At 42.3% G+C, this 18,610-nt stretch overlaps 1 protein-coding gene across 1 annotated transcript; it reads right to left on the bottom strand.

Moving 5' to 3' along the window:
* Window positions 1–5,938: 5,938 nt before the first annotated feature.
* Window positions 5,939–18,037, bottom strand: LOC143276523 (all trans-polyprenyl-diphosphate synthase PDSS1-like). Its single transcript, XM_076581070.1, has 10 exons — window positions 17,876–18,037; window positions 15,809–16,012; window positions 13,798–13,931; window positions 12,077–12,215; window positions 10,785–10,896; window positions 9,345–9,454; window positions 8,226–8,306; window positions 7,640–7,753; window positions 6,917–6,997; window positions 5,939–6,258 (listed from the first exon to the last, which is right to left on the bottom strand). Exons 1-10 carry the CDS (start codon window positions 18,035–18,037, stop codon window positions 6,118–6,120), a joined length of 1,278 nt encoding a protein of 425 aa, XP_076437185.1. The 3' UTR covers window positions 5,939–6,117.
* Window positions 18,038–18,610: the final 573 nt, after the last annotated feature.

Here is an 18,610-nt window from a genome sequence, read left to right as displayed (position 1 = left end):
TGTCTGGTGTGACAAAGAGTAATTCAATACAATACAATTAATACAATACTATACTAAATACAAAAAAAATAAGTACACCATTTTGTTAAAATCTCAAATTTATTCTGCTTCCCTGACATGTATTTAATTGACATGTTCTTATACCATTGCCAAACATAGAAAGAAGTACCCTTTTCTGTTAATTGCTTTATCATGGAGAAAGTAGGACCATGGTTCCGTGACAGAATATTCAAACATGTCTTCAGATCACAATGTTTCCATTACACCAAACACAAAAATAAGTACACCTTTTCTTCAAATTTATTAGTATTGAAAGGGAAAAAATAGAACCATGCTTCTCTGATTCACACAACCCCTTGACAGGATGGAAAGAAAACCTTCAAAACAAAACAATCTGTTCAAGAATGTCTTTCCAGCACATCAGCTAGCTTTTCAGAGTTGTTTCCCTTCCCTTTCTTGGTTTTACATGGCTCTTACTGGATTTTAAAGTTTCTATGAATTATTTAAAAAACAAAAACAAAACAACAACAAACAAACTTGCCCTTTTAAAGTCCTAAACATAAAAAAAACCCAACTTGATCCATGTTTGCAATTTTAGCCTCTACCTTACAGAAAAAAACCCCCAAAACAAAACAACCCTCCCCCAAAAACCAACAACGTAATTCCCATCATTGGTAAAGTGCGAAATGTTCCATTCAAATTTAAAAATGAAATGATTATCAGTTTTCCAACTCAATAAGACTGCTGACTCCCTGGCAAAGGAAGGCACTACGAAAGAGCAGACGGACAGGTCTACCAGCTACTCTGAATCCAGGACCATCATTAAAGCCAAGCTGCAGAACAAGTGGAAGCAGCAGCATCCATGCTACAACAAAGCAGACCCGTTCTACCTGCTGACTCATTGAGAGCAGGTAGCCATTTTCAGGCTCAGGACAGGCCACAACCGCCTGAAACACCACCTATACACAAAACTCCGTATTGGTAACACAGAGCAGTGCCCATGCAGAACAGGCAGCCAGACAACAGAACATCTGCTGCAGTCCTGCGCACTCCACCAAGCGCTCTGAGAGAAAACCTGGCCCGACCCAATCCCAGTGACCTGGAAGTTCTACAGAGGACTGGAGGACCTGCGACGTACTGCCGCCTTCGTCGAGGAGACGGGGGAATCCATCTGATTAATGACGAATGAGACAACAACAGTTTTCCGACTGAAATTGTGGTTCTTATCTGTGTAGATGACAATTCATGCAAGGGGCTTAAACCAGTACTCGAAGCTCAGCCCTGTGGGTGGGGGGGGATAAAAATCCCAGTCTATTGATGAGATTTGACCCGTTTCTATTTTTCCTCCTCTTCCACGTTTCCACACCCCAAAAAACAAACAAACCGTCTGATGTGTCAGCCGATGCATGGAGACCTTCACTTAGGATGGTGGCCTTGTGGTAATGCTTCTGCCTTGGAAGCAAGAGGATCTGAGTGCATGTGATCAAATCCCACACCTGCAAGTACTTATTCCCCTCCACTAGACCGTGAGAGATGGTCTGGATGCCAGTCCTTCAGATGAGTTGATAACCCAAGGTCCTTTGTGTAGCTTTCATTTAGCACATGTAAAACAATCCACAGCAACAAAAGGGTTGTCCCTGGCAAAATTCTGCAGAGAAATCCACTTTGATGGGGAAGAGAAATGTACTTGCTAACAGAAAAAAAGGGTGTGGTGCTGCGCTTTATTAACGCTCTCTCCCTGGGGAAAGCAGCCTGAATTTCACACAGAGAAATCTGTTGTAAAAAAAAAGAGCAATACAATACTGAAAATGTTGGATGTGGCATTGGTTCAGACTTCTTACGTTCGTGATGCAAACAAGCAATTACCAGCTTTTATTTATATGCTGCAAGTGGCATCCTGTGCAGTTTGAGTCAGACCTGGAAATGAATAATGCTGGGGAAAAAACTTGGCCACATCGCAGTGTCTCATTTGGATGCTGGCTTAATGGCATTTCATACAGAGAGCTTCATGTGGACTGTTGGCGCTTGGCTTTGAAGAAATCAGGTCTGGGTGGGGCCCTGTATGGGATTAATGGTAGTTTATACTGACAGCTTCATGTGGACTGTTGGGTGTTAAGTCTGTTAGAGATCAGGTCTGGGTGGGGATCTGTATGGGATTCATGGCAGTTCATACTGACGGCTTCATGTGGACTGTTGGTGCTTGGTCTGTGATTGTCTGGGTGGGGCACTGTATGGGATTCATGGCAATTCATACTGATGGCTTCATGTGGACGGTTGGTGTTAGGTCTGTGATTGTCTGGGTGGGGTCCTGTATGGGATTCATGGCAGTTCGTACTGAGAGCTTCATGCGGATGAGTTGGTGCTGGGTCTGTGAGAGACCAGGTGTGGGTGGGGCTGGGTGAGGGACAGCCAGGGTCAGAAGTCTTGCTTAATGTTACTGAATTCACAAAAAAGATTAAACAACAAGTAACAAAACTTTACTTCTTGTATGAGGCAACTATAGTTGTATAGTGGGGAGAGCAAGTGTGTGTGTGTGTGTGTGTGTGTGTGTGTGTGTGTGTGTGTGTGTTGAAAGGAGGTGGGTGGGAAAGGTAAAGGTTCGGATTTCCAAACTGGTTAAGCTCTGACATGCTTTCTGTTTTTGAAAGTTGCCAGAATGTTCTTAGCTGTACGGCAGACATGTGTGCGTGATTCTTTCGTGTGTCCATGTATGTAACATTACAGATATATTGTATACCATTCATCACCATGTATGTAACATCACTGTTCTATGCTATATATGTAACATCACATACATATTGTATACCCTTCTATGCTATGTATGTAACATTACATAAATATTGTTCATTGCTTGTAAAAAGCCCACAGCCACAGGACAGGCACTAAATAATGTCTTAACTTTATAATCACTCATATTATTACAGTCAACTGCCTTGAAAATGCCTAATACCCAGTAAACATCCACACAACTTTAGGGCGAACTACATGAAAAGTGGGGGTGGGATGGGAACTTACATGGCAGTAACTGGCTAATGCTGACACAGCTGATGGATGATGAAGAGATTGTCTGGGGAGAAATGGTATTGTGTGGGGAGAATTGGTGTGAATGTGGGGAGAAATGATATGGATCCATGATAAGGGGGAGAAATGGAATCAATCCTTGGTGAGGGGAGAAATGGTATCAATCCTTGGTGAGGGGAGAAATGGTATGAGGGGAGAAATGGAATCAATCCTTGGTGAGGGGATAAATGGAATCAATCCTTGGTGAGGGGAGAAATGGTATCAATCCTTGGTGAGGAATCAATCCTTGGTGAGGGGATAAATGGAATCAATCCTTGGTGAGGGGAGAAATGGTATCAATCCTTGGTGAGGGGAGAAATGGAATCAATCCTTGGTGAGGGGGAGAAATGGTATCAATCCTTGGTGAGGGGAGAAATGGTATCAATCCTTGGTGAGGGGAGAAATGATATGAGGGGAGAAATGGAATCAATCCTCGGTGAGGGGAGAAATGGTATCAATCCTTGGTGAGGGGGAGAAATGGTATCAATCCTTGGTGAGGGGAGAAATGGTATCAATCCTTGGTGAGGGGGAGAAATGGTATCAATCCTTGGTGAGGGGGAGAAATGGTACCAATCCTTGGTGAGGGGGAGAAATGGAATCAATCCTCAGTGAGGGGAGAAATGGTATCAATCCTTGGTGAGGGGGAGAAATGGTACCAATCCTTGGTGAGGGGAGAAATGGTAAATGGAATCAATCCTTGGTGAGGGGAGAAATGGTATCAATCCTCAGTGAGGGAGAATGGTACATCTGGACGGAGAAATGGTATCAATCCTCAGTGAGGGGAGAAATGGTATCAATCCTTGGTGAGGGGAGAAATGGAATCAATCCTTGGTGAGGGGGAGAAATGGTATCAATCCTTGGTGAGGGGAGAAATGGTATCAATCCTTGGTGAGGGGGAGAAATGGTATCAATCCTTGGTGAGGGGGAGAAATGGTATCAATCCTTGGTGAGGGGAGAAATGGTATGAGGGGAGAAATGGAATCAATCCTTGGTGAGGGGAGAAATGGTATCAATCCTTGGTGAGGGGAAGAAATGGTATCAATCCTTGGTGAGGGGAGAAATGGTATCAATCCTTGGTGAGGGGAGAAATGGAATCAATCCTCGGTGAGGGGGAGAAATGGAATCAATCCTTGGTGAGGGGAGAAATGGTATCAATCCTTGGTGAGGGGAGAAATGGTATGAGGGGAGAAATGGAATCAAGGGGAGAAATGGTATCAATCCTTGGTGAGGGGGAGAAATGGTATCAATCCTTGGTGACGGGAGAAATGGTATCAATCCTCAGTGAGGGGAGAAATGGTATCAATCCTTGGTGAGGGGGAGAAATGGAATCAATCTTTGGTGAGGGGAGAAATGGTATCAATCCTTGGTGAGGGGAGAAATGGAATCAATCCTTGGTGAGGGGATGAGGGGAGAAATGGAATCAATCCTTTGTGAGGGGAGAAATGGTATCAATCTTTGGTGAGGGGGAGAAATGGTATCAATCCTTGGTGAGGGGAGAAATGGAATCAATCCTTGGTGAGGGGATGAGGGGAGAAATGGTATCAATCCTTGATAAGGGGAGAAATGGAATCAATCCTCGGTGAGGGGAGAAATGGTATCAATCCTTGGTGAGGGGATGAGGGGAGAAATGGTATCAATCCTCGGTGAGGGGAGAAATGGAATCAATCCTCGGTGAGGGGAGAAATGGTACCAATCCTTGGTGAGGGGAGAAATGGAATCAATCCTTGGTGAGGGGAGAAATGGTATCAATCCTTGGTGAGGGGAGAAATGGTATCAATCCTTGGTGAGGGGGAGAAATGGTATCAATCCTTGATGAGGGTGGGAAATGGAATCAATCCTTGGTGAGGGGGAGAAATGGTATCAATCCTTGATATGGGGGGGAAATGGAATCAATCCTTGGTGAGGGGGAGAAATGGTATCAATCCTTGATGAGGGGGAGAAATGGAATCAATCCTATGTGAGGGGGAGAAATGGTATCAATCCTTGGTGAGGGGGAGAAATGGCATCAATCCTTGGTGAAGGGGAGAAATGGAATCAATCCTTGGTGAGGGGAGAAATGGAATGAATCACTGATGTGTCCCTGAGAAGAGCAGAGGGGGGTGAGGTTGGAGGTGGAGGGTGAAGTGAGAGGTAAAATGGGCAGTGTAGAGAAGGTGGGGTGACCTGGAGAAAGAGAGAGAGAGAGACTCGGAGAGAGAGAGAGAATGTGAACATTTCATTCACTGTGGGCCATAGCCCCTCATGAAGGGCAGTGGTGAGAAAGCACTACATCACTGGTACATTCAGTCCAACACTGAATTCAACAGAAGAGTTAGGAAAATATGGAAAATACAGGAAAGAAAGACGATGGCGGAGATAGAAGAACTGATAACGAAAGTTTGGTTTTCTATCCTGCATGCACCTTGCTTCTTAGAGTCTTGTGCTGTAACAAGCAATCCTATCAAAGTAATGTTCTTGGTGAGTTTTCAACTTGCTGAACCAAAAACCACCAATCTTGTTGCATGACGTGACTGGCTTTGTACTTTATTAATCAGGGAGGGTGGGAGACGGGGTGGGAGCACTGTATTTAGGCCAATATCAACATTTGGCTTTTTAAGAAAGAAAAAAAAATCAGGTTTTCCCTCCCTCTCACAACCCTCTTCTGCACAAAACTGTTCACACAGTGACAACACATTCACACTGTCCCATTTATTACCAAACTGTCAGTACTGTACAGCACAAAACTGTTCACACAGTGAAAACAGATTCACACTGTCCCATCTATTACAATGTGTCAGTACTGTACAACACAAAACTGTTCACACAGTGACAACAGATTCACACTGTCCCATTTATTACCAAACTGTCAGCACTGTACACCACAAAACTGTTCACAATATTACTACAGCTTCAAGCTGTCACCTTTCATTTATTACCAAATTTCAACACTGTACAGCGCAGCCTATGGCAAAGAAACAACCGATCACAGCAAGTGGGCAGTTTCCGTGGACCGATGACCGATTTCTGTACATAACTGCAAAACATTACTAGCAAACACCTACATTGTCATAGTCAACATTATTTCTGTCGAGTCAACAGTCTCTGCGTCAAGGTGACCAGAGCATGCTGGATGGTGGAGGGGTTCAGGTATTGCAGCAGTCGCAGCGCCTCCTGTGTGTGTTTGGAGGCCAGCAGTTTGGTCTGTTCGATTCCATCGCTCTGCACACACACACAGACGAAAATGATGAATGTCACTTTCGATCGGTTTCAACAAGATTTTTTTTTTCTTTTTCAGGATAATAAAACATGCAATAACAAAAACTGAAGAGCAACATAAAGCGAAAGCTAATAGTGTGTGAAGGTTGTAATCTACCATCCATTTCATTTGGTGGCTGGTAACAGAAAACAAAAAGTAATGGCATGCAGAGTGTGTTATCTACCATCCATTTCAGTTAGTGGCTGGTGAAGGCTTAAGCAAATGCAGAATATGATAAAATGAAAACTTTTTCAATTGTATGTGAGTACTTCACACTACTGTTTCTCAAATCCACAGTCATTACAATAAGAGTCACAGACAAGACAGTGAACAGCAACATGATCAACACACCTCCAACGTTGACACATTGCAGATGGAAATGCCCATGAAGACACCTTCATTTTGGATCAAACCACTGACAATAACTCTTTTAATTTTTCTTCATTTAATTTTTTATTTACACACTTTAGATTAAAACACATGCACCCTGCCCCATACTTCCCTTCCCCAATCCCCCCCCTCCCTCCCCCCCGCCCCCTCTCCCAACCCCAAACACACACTTCGGTCTATTATTCTATGCCTCCAAGGAGATAACATTAAAATAAATAAATAAAAACTGACCTTTGCTACCATCTGTCTTGCCATCTCTACATCTCCGTCCTGGGAGAATCTCCGCATGATGAGTGCATTCAGCTCTGGGTACTGCACAACAGCAAACGTTTAAAATCAAAATGCCTCAGACTGGCACAACACTGATGCTGCTGTGAACTCAGTTCACTCACAGTCTGTCCATCCCAACTAGTCGTCCTGTACCAGCTGTACTGAGGAAGACGGTGAGGTGCTTGCCAGCATCTGTGCATCTGTGCACATGCGTTGCAGGGATGCATTTTCTACAGAGGTGGGTGGGTGGGGTGAGTGGTTTTTCAATGTTCGTTTTGTGCAAGTGTATCATGGCAGGTGTTTCTGATGCGGGCGAGTAGTTTTCAACGTTTAATTGTGCGAGTGAATTCTGGCACCTGTTTCTATCTGTGTGGTTGGGGGTAAGGGGGGTGGGGGTGGTTAAGGAGGGGGATGGGGTAAAAGGGGAGGAACGAAAGCGCTTTGAGCAGTATTTCTGAAAAAAATGCGCTATACAGATGTCCATTATTATTATTATTATCATATTATCATTATCAATTCGTTATTATTAGTATGATTATTGTTATAATTATCATTATCATCATTATCATTACTACTTTATTATCATCATCATTATGATGATTATTATTATCATTATATTATTATTATTATTCTTATCATTATCATGATGTATCCCAAACAGAGGCTACAACACAGAGCCCTGACCTGCTGAGCAGCGAAGAGCACAGGGGCGGTGGCCAGACCCAGCTTGAGGTCAGCAGCAGTGGGTTTTCCCATCAGCTGTTCACTCGACACAAAGTCCAACAGGTCGTCCACCAGCTGCAAAGTTTAATCAACAATGTGCACGACTTTGACCCCCGAAAACGGAGAATGGCTGCCTACATGGTGGGGTAAAAATGGTCATACACGTAAAAGCCCATTCGTGTAAATACGAGTGAACGTGGGAGTTGCAGCCCACGAACGAAGAAGAAGAAGAAGCACATGTCTTTGTAAGAAGAAGAAAATAAAGAAAACTCAAAGTTCTCAGACATGTAGCAACACACACACACACACACACATTATATATATATATATATATATATATATATATGCAAATACTATACAAACCTACACAGGCACACATATACACACACAGAGCTACACACACATACACACACATACACACACACCAGACATACACACACAAAACACACACAGACAGACACACAAACACTCTTACACATGTAAACTTACACACACACACACACACACACTCACACACACATGCGCGCGTGCGCGCATTCTCTCTTACCTGAAAAGCAATGCCCAAGTTACGACCATAGTCGTAAGCCATGTTTGACACATCATCATCACAGTCTCCCAACACTGCCACCTGCAACACCACAACACTCTGTCAGAAGCATCAACTCTCCATATACACCTGATTTCAATCTGTCAACAGTCCAGTAGTACTTCTTGAGGCCTGTCAACTGCAAGATTCACAGACAACACAACTGACCACTGTCAGGAAGTATTGAAAAAGATTTTGTTGGTACAAGATTCATGGACAACACAGCACTGTCAAAAAGTATTGAAAAATATTTTGTTGGTACAAGATTCAAGGACAACACAACAGACCACTGTCAGGAAGTATTGAAAAAGATTTTGTTGGTACAAGATTCATGGACAACACAGCACTGTCAAAAAGTATTGAAAAATATTTTGTTGGTACAAGATTCATGGACAACACAGCACTGTCAAAAAGTATTGAACAATATTTTGTTGGTACAAGATTCATGGACAACACAACAGACCATCGTCAAAAAGTATGGAAAAACATTTCATGAAGACTGTCTGAAGGAAGTCAAGGTCTTCAGTGTTGACAGAGTCATGAAGATTGTCTGAAGGAATCTCAGTCCCTGTCAAGGTCTTCAGTGTTGACATAGTCCTGAAGATTGTCTGAAGGAATCTCAGTCCCTGTCAAGGTCTTGAGTGTTGACAGAGTCATGAAGATTGTCTGAAGGAATCTAAGTCCCTGTCAAGGTCTTCAGTGTTGACAGTCATGAAGATTGTCTGAAGGAATCTAAGTCCCTGTCAAGGTCTTCAGTGTTGACATAGTCATGAAGATTGTCTGAAGGAATCTCAGTCCCTGTCAAGGTCTTGAGTGTTGACAGAGTCATGAAGATTGTCTGAAGGAATCTCAGTCCCTGTCAAGGTCTTCAGTGTTGACAGAGTCATGAAGATTGTCTGAAGGAATCTCAGTCCCTGTCAAGGTCTTCAGTGTTGACAGAGTCAGAAGGGATGTGGGAGTGGTCTTCACTCCAGGAAGAACTAACTCAGTCTGGCTAGGAGAAATCGGTGATGACCGCCGTCTTGGGCGATGCATATACTCTCACACGCATGCACTCAACACACACACACTGCAACTCACAGACTGACAGCTAGCGGCCAGCATACTAGCCGTCTTCTTGAAGGTTTTGTCCAGGTAGTGAGAGAAGCGCTCGTTCTCATCTTCCTTGGAACCAAGCTGCATGAACTCTCCTGGAACAGAAATGGAAACTGACAATTTGTTTCTCCTCTCCTTTGTTCATGTTACAGATAAATCATGTTTCACCTTCTGATTACCCCCCTTCCCCACTTTCTGTACCAATTACTTCCCTTTCTCAATCTGTCACTCACTTTCTTGCTCTTCTTCTGCATCCCTTCCCACTTCCTGTTTCTTCCCTTTCTCAATCTGTCACTCTCACATTCTATCTTTTACCTCCCTTTCCCGGTTTCTGTGCCTGTTACTTCCCTTTCTCAATGTGCCACTCTCTTTCTATCTTTCCATTCAACCTTTTTTTTTGCAACCCTGATCATAATGTAAATGTGTATCATGTATATCATGTATCTGATGTCACTGACCCCAGAAAGATGCCCAGTTCTAGAATGACTGAACATGGCCTGCTTGTGCTCCACTCCATTTTTTTTTTTTTAATGATTTATTTTTATTAAAATTTTTTTTTTTCAATTCCATGTTAATGTTGAATGTTTCATAAACCTAGGAAAGGCTCTCTTGGCCTGATCTGCTCTGCACTGCAGATGATGTGGTGTAGCGTACACATACAAAAGGAACAGTCCACACACTCTGACACTGCAGATGATGTGGTGTAGTGTACACATATAAACGGAACAGTCTACACACTCTCACACACCCTGACACTGCAGATGATGTGGTGTAGTGTACACATACAAACGGAACAGTCCACACACTCTCACTCACCCTGACACTGCAGATGATGTGGTGTAGTGTACACATACAAACGGAACAGTCCACACACTCTCACACACCCTGACACTGCAGATGATGTGGTGTAGTGTACACATACAAATGGAACAGTCCACACACTCTCACTCACCCTGACACTGCAGATGATGTCGTGTAGTGTACACATACAAACGGAACAGTCCACACACTCTCACTCACCCTGACACTGCAGATGATGTGGTGTAGTGTACACATATAAATGGAACAGTCCACACACTCCCACTCACCCTGACACTGCAGATGATGTGGTGTAGTGTACACATATAAATGGAACAGTCCACACACTCCCACTCACCCTGACACTGCAGATGATGTCTTGTAGCGTACACATACAAACGGAACAGTCCACACACTCTCACACACCCTGACACTGCAGATGATGTCTTGTAGCGTACACATACAAACGGAACAGTCCACACACTCTGACACACCCTGACACTGGAGATGATGTGGTGTAGCGTACACACACAAACAGAACAGTCCACACAGATGATGTGGTGTAGCGTACACACACTAACAGAACACTCCACACACTCTGACACGATGACAGTGAGCTGCACTCACCCCTGACCAGGTCCTCCACCACCTGTGACATGATGGACACCACCTGGGGGTTTCCAATGCGCGCCAGTACCATGGACAATGCTGACAGTATGTAGTTCCCTGATAGTATAGCCTGCAACATGACAGTCATGTCAACAATGATGATTTTTTTTTTTCAATGTTCAAAATGTCCTAAAATCAATTTTTAAAAAAGGAAAAAAAAAAGAAAGAAGAAAAGACAGAATTTCCAATAACAGAAATCTTATTACAAAGATCAAAGATGAAAAAAAAAAGTGATATAAAATGATTTATTAAGATGTGCTTTGATATGAAACTGCTTCAAAAGAATCCATGCTGAACATCTGATTCTATCTCCTGATATAAACAGTAAAAAGGTAAAAGAAGGCACTTGACAAACTGTACAAAGGTGTGAATGCATCCGTTTTGGACTTTTTCCCTCAGTGGATTTTTTTTCTTCAAACATCGCAGAACATAGACTTGACAGGGTCACAGGTTTTATTTTGTGCATATATATTTATATAAATACAAATAAATTAATAAGCACCAGCTGCAAAAAATTATTGGAACAAGCTTGTCAAAACTTCTCATACTCATACAAACTGCTAACACTGATATATGAAAATAAAACAATTTAAATCAGCATCTTTACAGGAAATAACACACACACAAAATAACAACCAAAAACAACAACAACAAAACAATAAGCTGCTGAACGATTATACTGTGCTTGTACAATAGCCACAAATGTATAGTCTCCAAAGTAATGATAATACAACATATCTCATTCAGTAATAGTCTGTGTTGTCATCATGCACTTTACATGCTGTGACTGCCCCCTGAAAATGGAGAACGGCTGCCTAAATCTGACTAAAAACATGAACACGGGACTAACAGCCAACAAACACAGAAGGATAAGGTGGCCTCCATTTGGAAGGGGATGCTGAGTCTGACTCTGTGATTAAGTGATTATGGTAATCAGTAGGGGACTTAGTAGGGTGTGTTCTGCGAATGCTAAACAAAACCAGACGCTACTGGACACCACTGCAGTGAATGAGCAGCAGTGCAGGGTGCCCTCTAATGTGTGGCCTCCTGGTGTCCTGCTATGTATAGTGCACTGTGGAATGCCAACGTTGAGACTGCGGCAGATCAACAGAATGAGCGGCGTGGGATGATGGGGTAACAAAACCAGGATGCAGAAGATGAAAAGAAAAGAAAAGGAGATAGAAGAAACAGAAGATGACAAAGAAGAAGAAGGTGAAGAAGAAGAAGATGATGATGCCATGAGAACCTACTTTCCTCTGTCCCCAGACGTGGTTGATGCTGTCTTTGCCCCGTCTGGCGTCGGAGGCGTCGATGACGTCGTCGTGTATCAAGGTGGCGGTGTGCAACATCTCTGTGATCATGGCGATCCTGCGCTGAGACTCCAACAACCTGACCACCATGTTGTCAACAGTTTTAGTTTCATTTTCTCAAGGAGGCGTTACTGCCTTCTGACAATTCCACATACACTTAACCACATCTGCTAGACAGATGCCTGACCAGCAGCATAACCCACCGCGCTTGTCAGGCCTCAAGTGCATGCATATATAGATATATATCTAACAGAGTGGATTTCTTCTACGTAATTTTGCCAGAGGTCAACACTTACTCTGCCATGGGTTCTTTTTTCAAAATGCTGCACAAAGGGCTTCATCAACACAAAATGAACACATGTGTAGGTCACTTGTTTGGGTGTGTTTTTGTCTTCTAAATGAGTGATAATGTTTATACAAACAAAATAAAACTTGTCATAAACATGTATGTTCAGTTGTTGTTGTTTTTTTTACCTTAGTAAATATATATGTTTACCCCCCCCCCCCCCCCCCCCCCGAGGCCCCCACCCTCCCCAAAAAGATATTGTCAGCCATGTCTTTTCTCTCCTTTTTGATGTATACAAGGGACACAACTGGAACATTCACTGATACGGATCAACTAGAGGGCTTTTATATGTTCAACCATTTTTTAATTTTTTTTTTACCTTTGCTGTTTAGGAAGCCATACTCCTTTTTCCAGGGGTGTGCGTGCAGGGTACATTCATATTTCTATAACCCACCAACACACTGTCACGCATTACAGGATCTTTAACATGCAGATTTGATCTCCTGCATGTGAATACACCCAAAGGGGGGGATCAAGGCAAAAGCAGGCTGAACAAACGTTTCCCGTGGCGCTTTGCAATGCCAAAGGTAAGTGAAAGTGCCTACAACTAACAATGGATGCATGGCAAAAGCAGGCTGAACAAACGTTTCTCATGGCGCTTTGCAATGCCAAAGGTAAGTGAAAGTACCAACAACTAACAATGGACTCAAGGTAAAAGCAGGCTGAACAAACGTTTCTCGTGGCGCTTTGCAATGCCAAAGGTAAGTGAAAGTACCAACAACTAACAATGGACTCAAGGTAAAAGCAGGCTGATCAAGGCAAAAGCAGGCTGAACAAACGTTTCCCGTGGCGCTTTGCAATGCCAAAGGTAAGTGAAAGTGCCTACAACTAACAATGGATGCATGGCAAAAGCAGGCTGAACAAATGTTTCTCATGGCGCTTTGCAATGCAAAAGGTAAGTGAAAGTACCAACAACTAACAATGGACTCAAGGTAAAAGCAGGCTGAACAAATGTTTCTCATGGTGCTTTGCAATGCCATAGGTAAGTGAAAGTACCAACAACTAACAATGGACGCAAGGCAAAAGCAGGCTGAACAAACATTTCTCATGGCGCTTTGCAATGCCAAAGGTAAGTGAAAGTACCAACAACTAACAATGGACTCAAGGTAAAAAGCAGGCTGAACAAACGTTTCTCATGGCGCTTTGCAATGCCAAATGTAAATGAAAGTACCAACAGCTAACAATGGATGCAAGGCAAAAGCAGGCTGAACAAACGTTTCTCATGGCGCTTTGCAATGCCAAAGGTAAGTGAAAGTACCAAGAAGTAATGACAGATGCAAGCAGTTGATCTGCAGCCTGTTACAGGTGGGCTCACCTCTGCTCGGCCCTGTGGTGAATGTTGCAGGCCTTGGCCATCAGCATGACCACCATGGGCCGGAAGGCCTTCCCCGTGCCGTCAAAATAATATCGCACTATGGTCCCCAGCTCTCCCTGATTTATACTTAGTTCCTGTCAAAAGACAAAAAAAAGAAGAAAAACAAAAAAATACTGCGTGTTTGTTTGTTTTGTTATATCACTGTTTGGCCGGAATGCCTTCCCCATGCCGTCAAAATAATACTGCACTATGGTCCCTAGCTCTTCCTGATTTACACCTAGTTCCTATCAAAAGATTATTTTTTTAAAAACCCAAAAAACTGCATGCTAGTTTAGTTACATCACTGCACTATGGTCCCCAGCTCTTCCTGATTTATACTTAGTTCCTGTCAAAAGAGAAAAAAACAAAAACAAAAAAAAAATCTTTGTATTAGTTTAGTTACATCACTGGCTAGCATCATCAACACCCACGTCAGGTCAATAGCTGACAAGGAGAAAACCATCACTGGAACGTGAAGGGGAGAGGACTCCTATTCTGCACACTATCACAGTTCATATTTCTAATAATATATATTATCATAAACAGTCATATGATGTAGAAAAAAAAAAAAAAAAAAGAAAAAAAGAAGAAAAAAAGGATGTGTATATATATATATATATATATATATATATATATATATATCTTGCAAACAGTTTTTATGTTGCTGCTAATCACGTGTCAGCCCTGTCTTCTTGATGGAAAGTGATAAGTTCCCAGCCTGTGTCTGCCAGTCTGTGTCATATCACCAGTGAGGCCCCTGTCTGTGGTCAGCTAGAGAGGACAGCGATTTGAGCACACCATGGATGGCTGAGGCCCTCTCCCTACCCCCTCCCCCCTGCTCCCTCTCACCAACTCCCCCTGCCACTCCCACTCACTCAGCCGTCAGAATCATTGCTGTTCTTACTATCACCCCCTCCCCCACACCATCTCCCTGTCCTTCCTTCCCCTCACACACTCTTTAACATTATATTTAAAGTGCATTTCATCTTCCATTTCTGTGTATACACAAGGGTAGATTCAAACAGGTCTGCACATTCCAACATGGTACTTTAGGAAATTTTAGAGATAATCTGCAATTTTCATGATTTGGATTTCCACAAACCAAAGGAAAGTGCTCTTCTAAATTAGTGGTACAAGTATTAGAATAACGCAACCAACACCAGTTACACTATTTGATGTCTTTCACTTTCAGCTGTACTGCTTTGCTTGTTTCGACTTTTTCCTTTGTATTGACTGTACCATAATGTGAACATACACTATCCAGAGCACTCAGCACGATCAATGTTTCAGAAATAAAGTTTAGTCATGACTACATTGTATTTTCCATGTTCATCATGACAAACAGCATACTTCAGCAGTAAAGTTTAGTTATGACTGTACTTTTGTATGTGCATGTTCACATGTTTACATGTGAGTCTGCACATGTCATATACTGTCCTTTGTACATACTTTTTCCTTTGTATTAATTGGACTATAATGTGAATATTTATTATCCAGAGTGGCAATGTTGAAAAGAACAGAAAGAACATATCCTCACTTACAAGTCATATACTGTAAGTCACACAAAGTGGACATACTTGTTCAAAAGAAAAGAAGGAACGCACATGTTGTATACTGTCACACAAAGTGGACATACCTGTTAAAAAAAAGAAAGAAAGGGACTCACATGTTGTATACTGTCACACAAAGTGGGCATACCTTTTGGACATGCCTTTTAAAAACAAAAGAAGGAACTCTGTCGTATACTATCTTTCAAAGTGGACATACCTATTCAAAAGAAAAAAAGGAACTCACATGTCATATACTGTCACACAAAGTGGATATACCTGTTCAAAAGAAAAGAAGGAACTCACATGTCATATACTGTCACACAAAGTGGACATACCTGTTCAAAAGAAAAGAAGGAACGCACGTCGTATACTGTCACACAAAGTGGACATACCTGTTCAAAAGAAAGAAAAAAAGAACTCACATGTCGTATACTGTCACACAAAGTGGACATTTCTGACTGCACCAGCTGATATGGATCCAGCACTGCTGCGGAGGATTGAACTTGGTGCCCTGAAGATGATGTGAGGTGAGCTTTCTGTGATGATGTCCTGAGATCTATCTGCTGCCATCTGAAGTGATGAGGATGACCTTGGTGACCTTGGAGATGGAGCCATGACTGGCATGTCTGCAGAGTGTGACACCATTCAAACATATTGCGTGAGATGTCTCAAATCATATCAGTTCCATCTTGCATGTTTACAGTGATCTTGCATTCACAGGCACACTAAAATGAATATGTTTCAGTACTGTATATCCATATTGCATTCACAATTTTCTATCAACTTTGAAACGGAACACACTGATTTAAACTCTGATCACTTTCACATACTTCAACTCATATACTCAGATCTAAACAGAAGACATTTCATAACTATTAGTATTAAATATTGGATTCTCAAACATAACTCAGATATATCAATATTATGTTCTTTCAATACTGTTAAACAGATGATTCAGTATTCATACAAACAGGACACACCTGTTAAAAAGAAAAGAAAGGACTCATATGTCGTATACTGTCACACAAAGTGGACATACTTATACTGCATTAAAGATTCAAAATGAAATATTTTAAATCTAATATTACTGTATTCACATGTTTCAAAATAATTCTTTTTAGTATTCTACTTTCAATTTAATATTCTTAGACAATTTCTGAAACTTTTCAATTGATATTATCCAACATATTGTACTTTCATGTCTAAACTGAGATTTAATCCTCTTCTTGAAAGAAAAAAGGTTTACAAAATTGTCATAAATACCAAATGTATCCTGATACTGTTCTATGTCAGACACTAAATATTTTGTTACATCCATGTATATAAACGTATTACTTTGTTTCAGACAAGTGATTGTGTATGCTTATTAAGGCATGTACATTTGTTCATTTGTTTAAGATCTTTTCACTACAACAATACATGTGATATATGTTCAAGTGCATGCACATGCATGCATTCATGCACGTGTGTGTGTGTGCGTGCGTAGCTGTGTGTGTGTGTGTGTCCATATATATTCATATGTGTATGTTAGTCAACAAATGTGAATGCATGTGTTTGTGTTTATGAATGTGTGTGTGTGTGTGTGTGTGTGTGTGTGTGTGTGTGTGTGTGTGTGTGTGTGTGTGTGTGTGCTGGAAAGAAACAAAGAGGTGAAAGGAGGAACAGAAAAGAGAGTGAGTAACTCAGTGAGAGACAGGCAGAATGTGACTGATATGATAAGACAGAAGCAGAAGCCTTGATCTAAATTCTAATATTGTACTGAGAAAACATTCACATTACAATGGACAGAAAAAAAGTTTACAAACAAAACTGTTCCTGCCCCCCACCCACACCCCCCTCTCCAATCTGGCCCCTGGACTACAACCATGTCAAAAAAAATAAAGGTCATGCGATCTCAAGTCAGCTTTGAAAAATGTCATCACAGTAGTTGTGTCATGAAGGTGAAAATGTCAGTGGAACTGTCAGCAAGATCACTGACCATAGACATCAGAGTTGGCTCTTCTCTTCAAAAGAAGAAGAATGTTTATACTTTACCTTGGTTACTTCTTTGTGTTTTGATTTTATAAAAATGTATTTTTATAGAGACCGACTGATAATATGGTAATAACATTTCTGGTCTCTTAAACTAAACATATATAATGTCCATTAGAAAGAGGAAATAGTCAAATATCCCATTTGTTTCTGGGTGACACTGGGTTAAAATAGGACATGTGGGGATGGGCAGAACAGGTGGGGGGGTTGAGGGAGGGGTGAATGACCCTTGCTGGCCTGTATGCCGGCACACGTCAGGATGAAACTACGCCCTTATTTCTCTCTCTACGTATTGACTGTGACACATGCCTGTGATGGAAACAAATATATCCCTCTGTAATCTCTTGAAAACTAACGAACGCAAGGGCTGGTGAAATAAGCATAAATAGTTACAGTGGGGAACGGTTGCAAAACCACCCCCACAAGGTCGCATGAAGTGAACCAGCGAACAGTCTTACCGGCTGTCCTTTAGACCATAAACGGCGATGAGGATGAAGAAATGGGTGTCTGTTTGTCGTGTGTAGCCGTTCCTTGAGAATTGCTGAGTGTCTGGCGCTGGATCGTGAGCACCGGGCACATGACAGCAACACAGCGTGTAGTCTGCTTCTTGGAACGGCCATGACACCGGAAGTGTATGTTTCAAGGTCACAAAAAAGGACACCAAAAAATATCCAGTCTAACATGACAACCAAAATGAAGTTGGCGCGCGCGCGCGCGCGCGCACACACACACACACACACACACACACACACACACACACACACACACACACACACACACACACTTGGAAACTATTGTATGATCTAGAGGAACTATATTGGAAACTATTGCATGAACTCCTCAAACTGCGCCGCATCAGCTGCAGCCAAGGCAACCACTAGTGACTCATGTACAAGATCATGGGTGGTTTGGTTGAGGTGGCACCCGGGGAAGATGCTCCAGTGCGGACAAAATTGATAGAACCGTCCGAGCCCACCCAGTGACGCCTCCTTGAGCTACTGAAACTGAAACTGAAACACCCAAAGAAACTACAGGTCCCCTTCTTCCGCACTGACTCCCACAGGCACTCATCAGTTCTCCCCTTCAGATGTCCGCATGTGAAACCAGATTCCATACCATATTATCATCTCAGCCATTTCCCCTCAGTCTTTCAAGACCAGGACTGAGGCCTGGCTGTGAGCCTCAGGCTCACT

The sequence above is a fragment of the Babylonia areolata genome, chromosome 32 (assembly GCF_041734735.1).
Source record: "Babylonia areolata isolate BAREFJ2019XMU chromosome 32, ASM4173473v1, whole genome shotgun sequence".
Classification (NCBI taxonomy): domain Eukaryota; kingdom Metazoa; phylum Mollusca; class Gastropoda; order Neogastropoda; family Buccinidae; genus Babylonia; species Babylonia areolata.
This window is presented reverse-complemented; position numbering and strand designations above follow the sequence as displayed.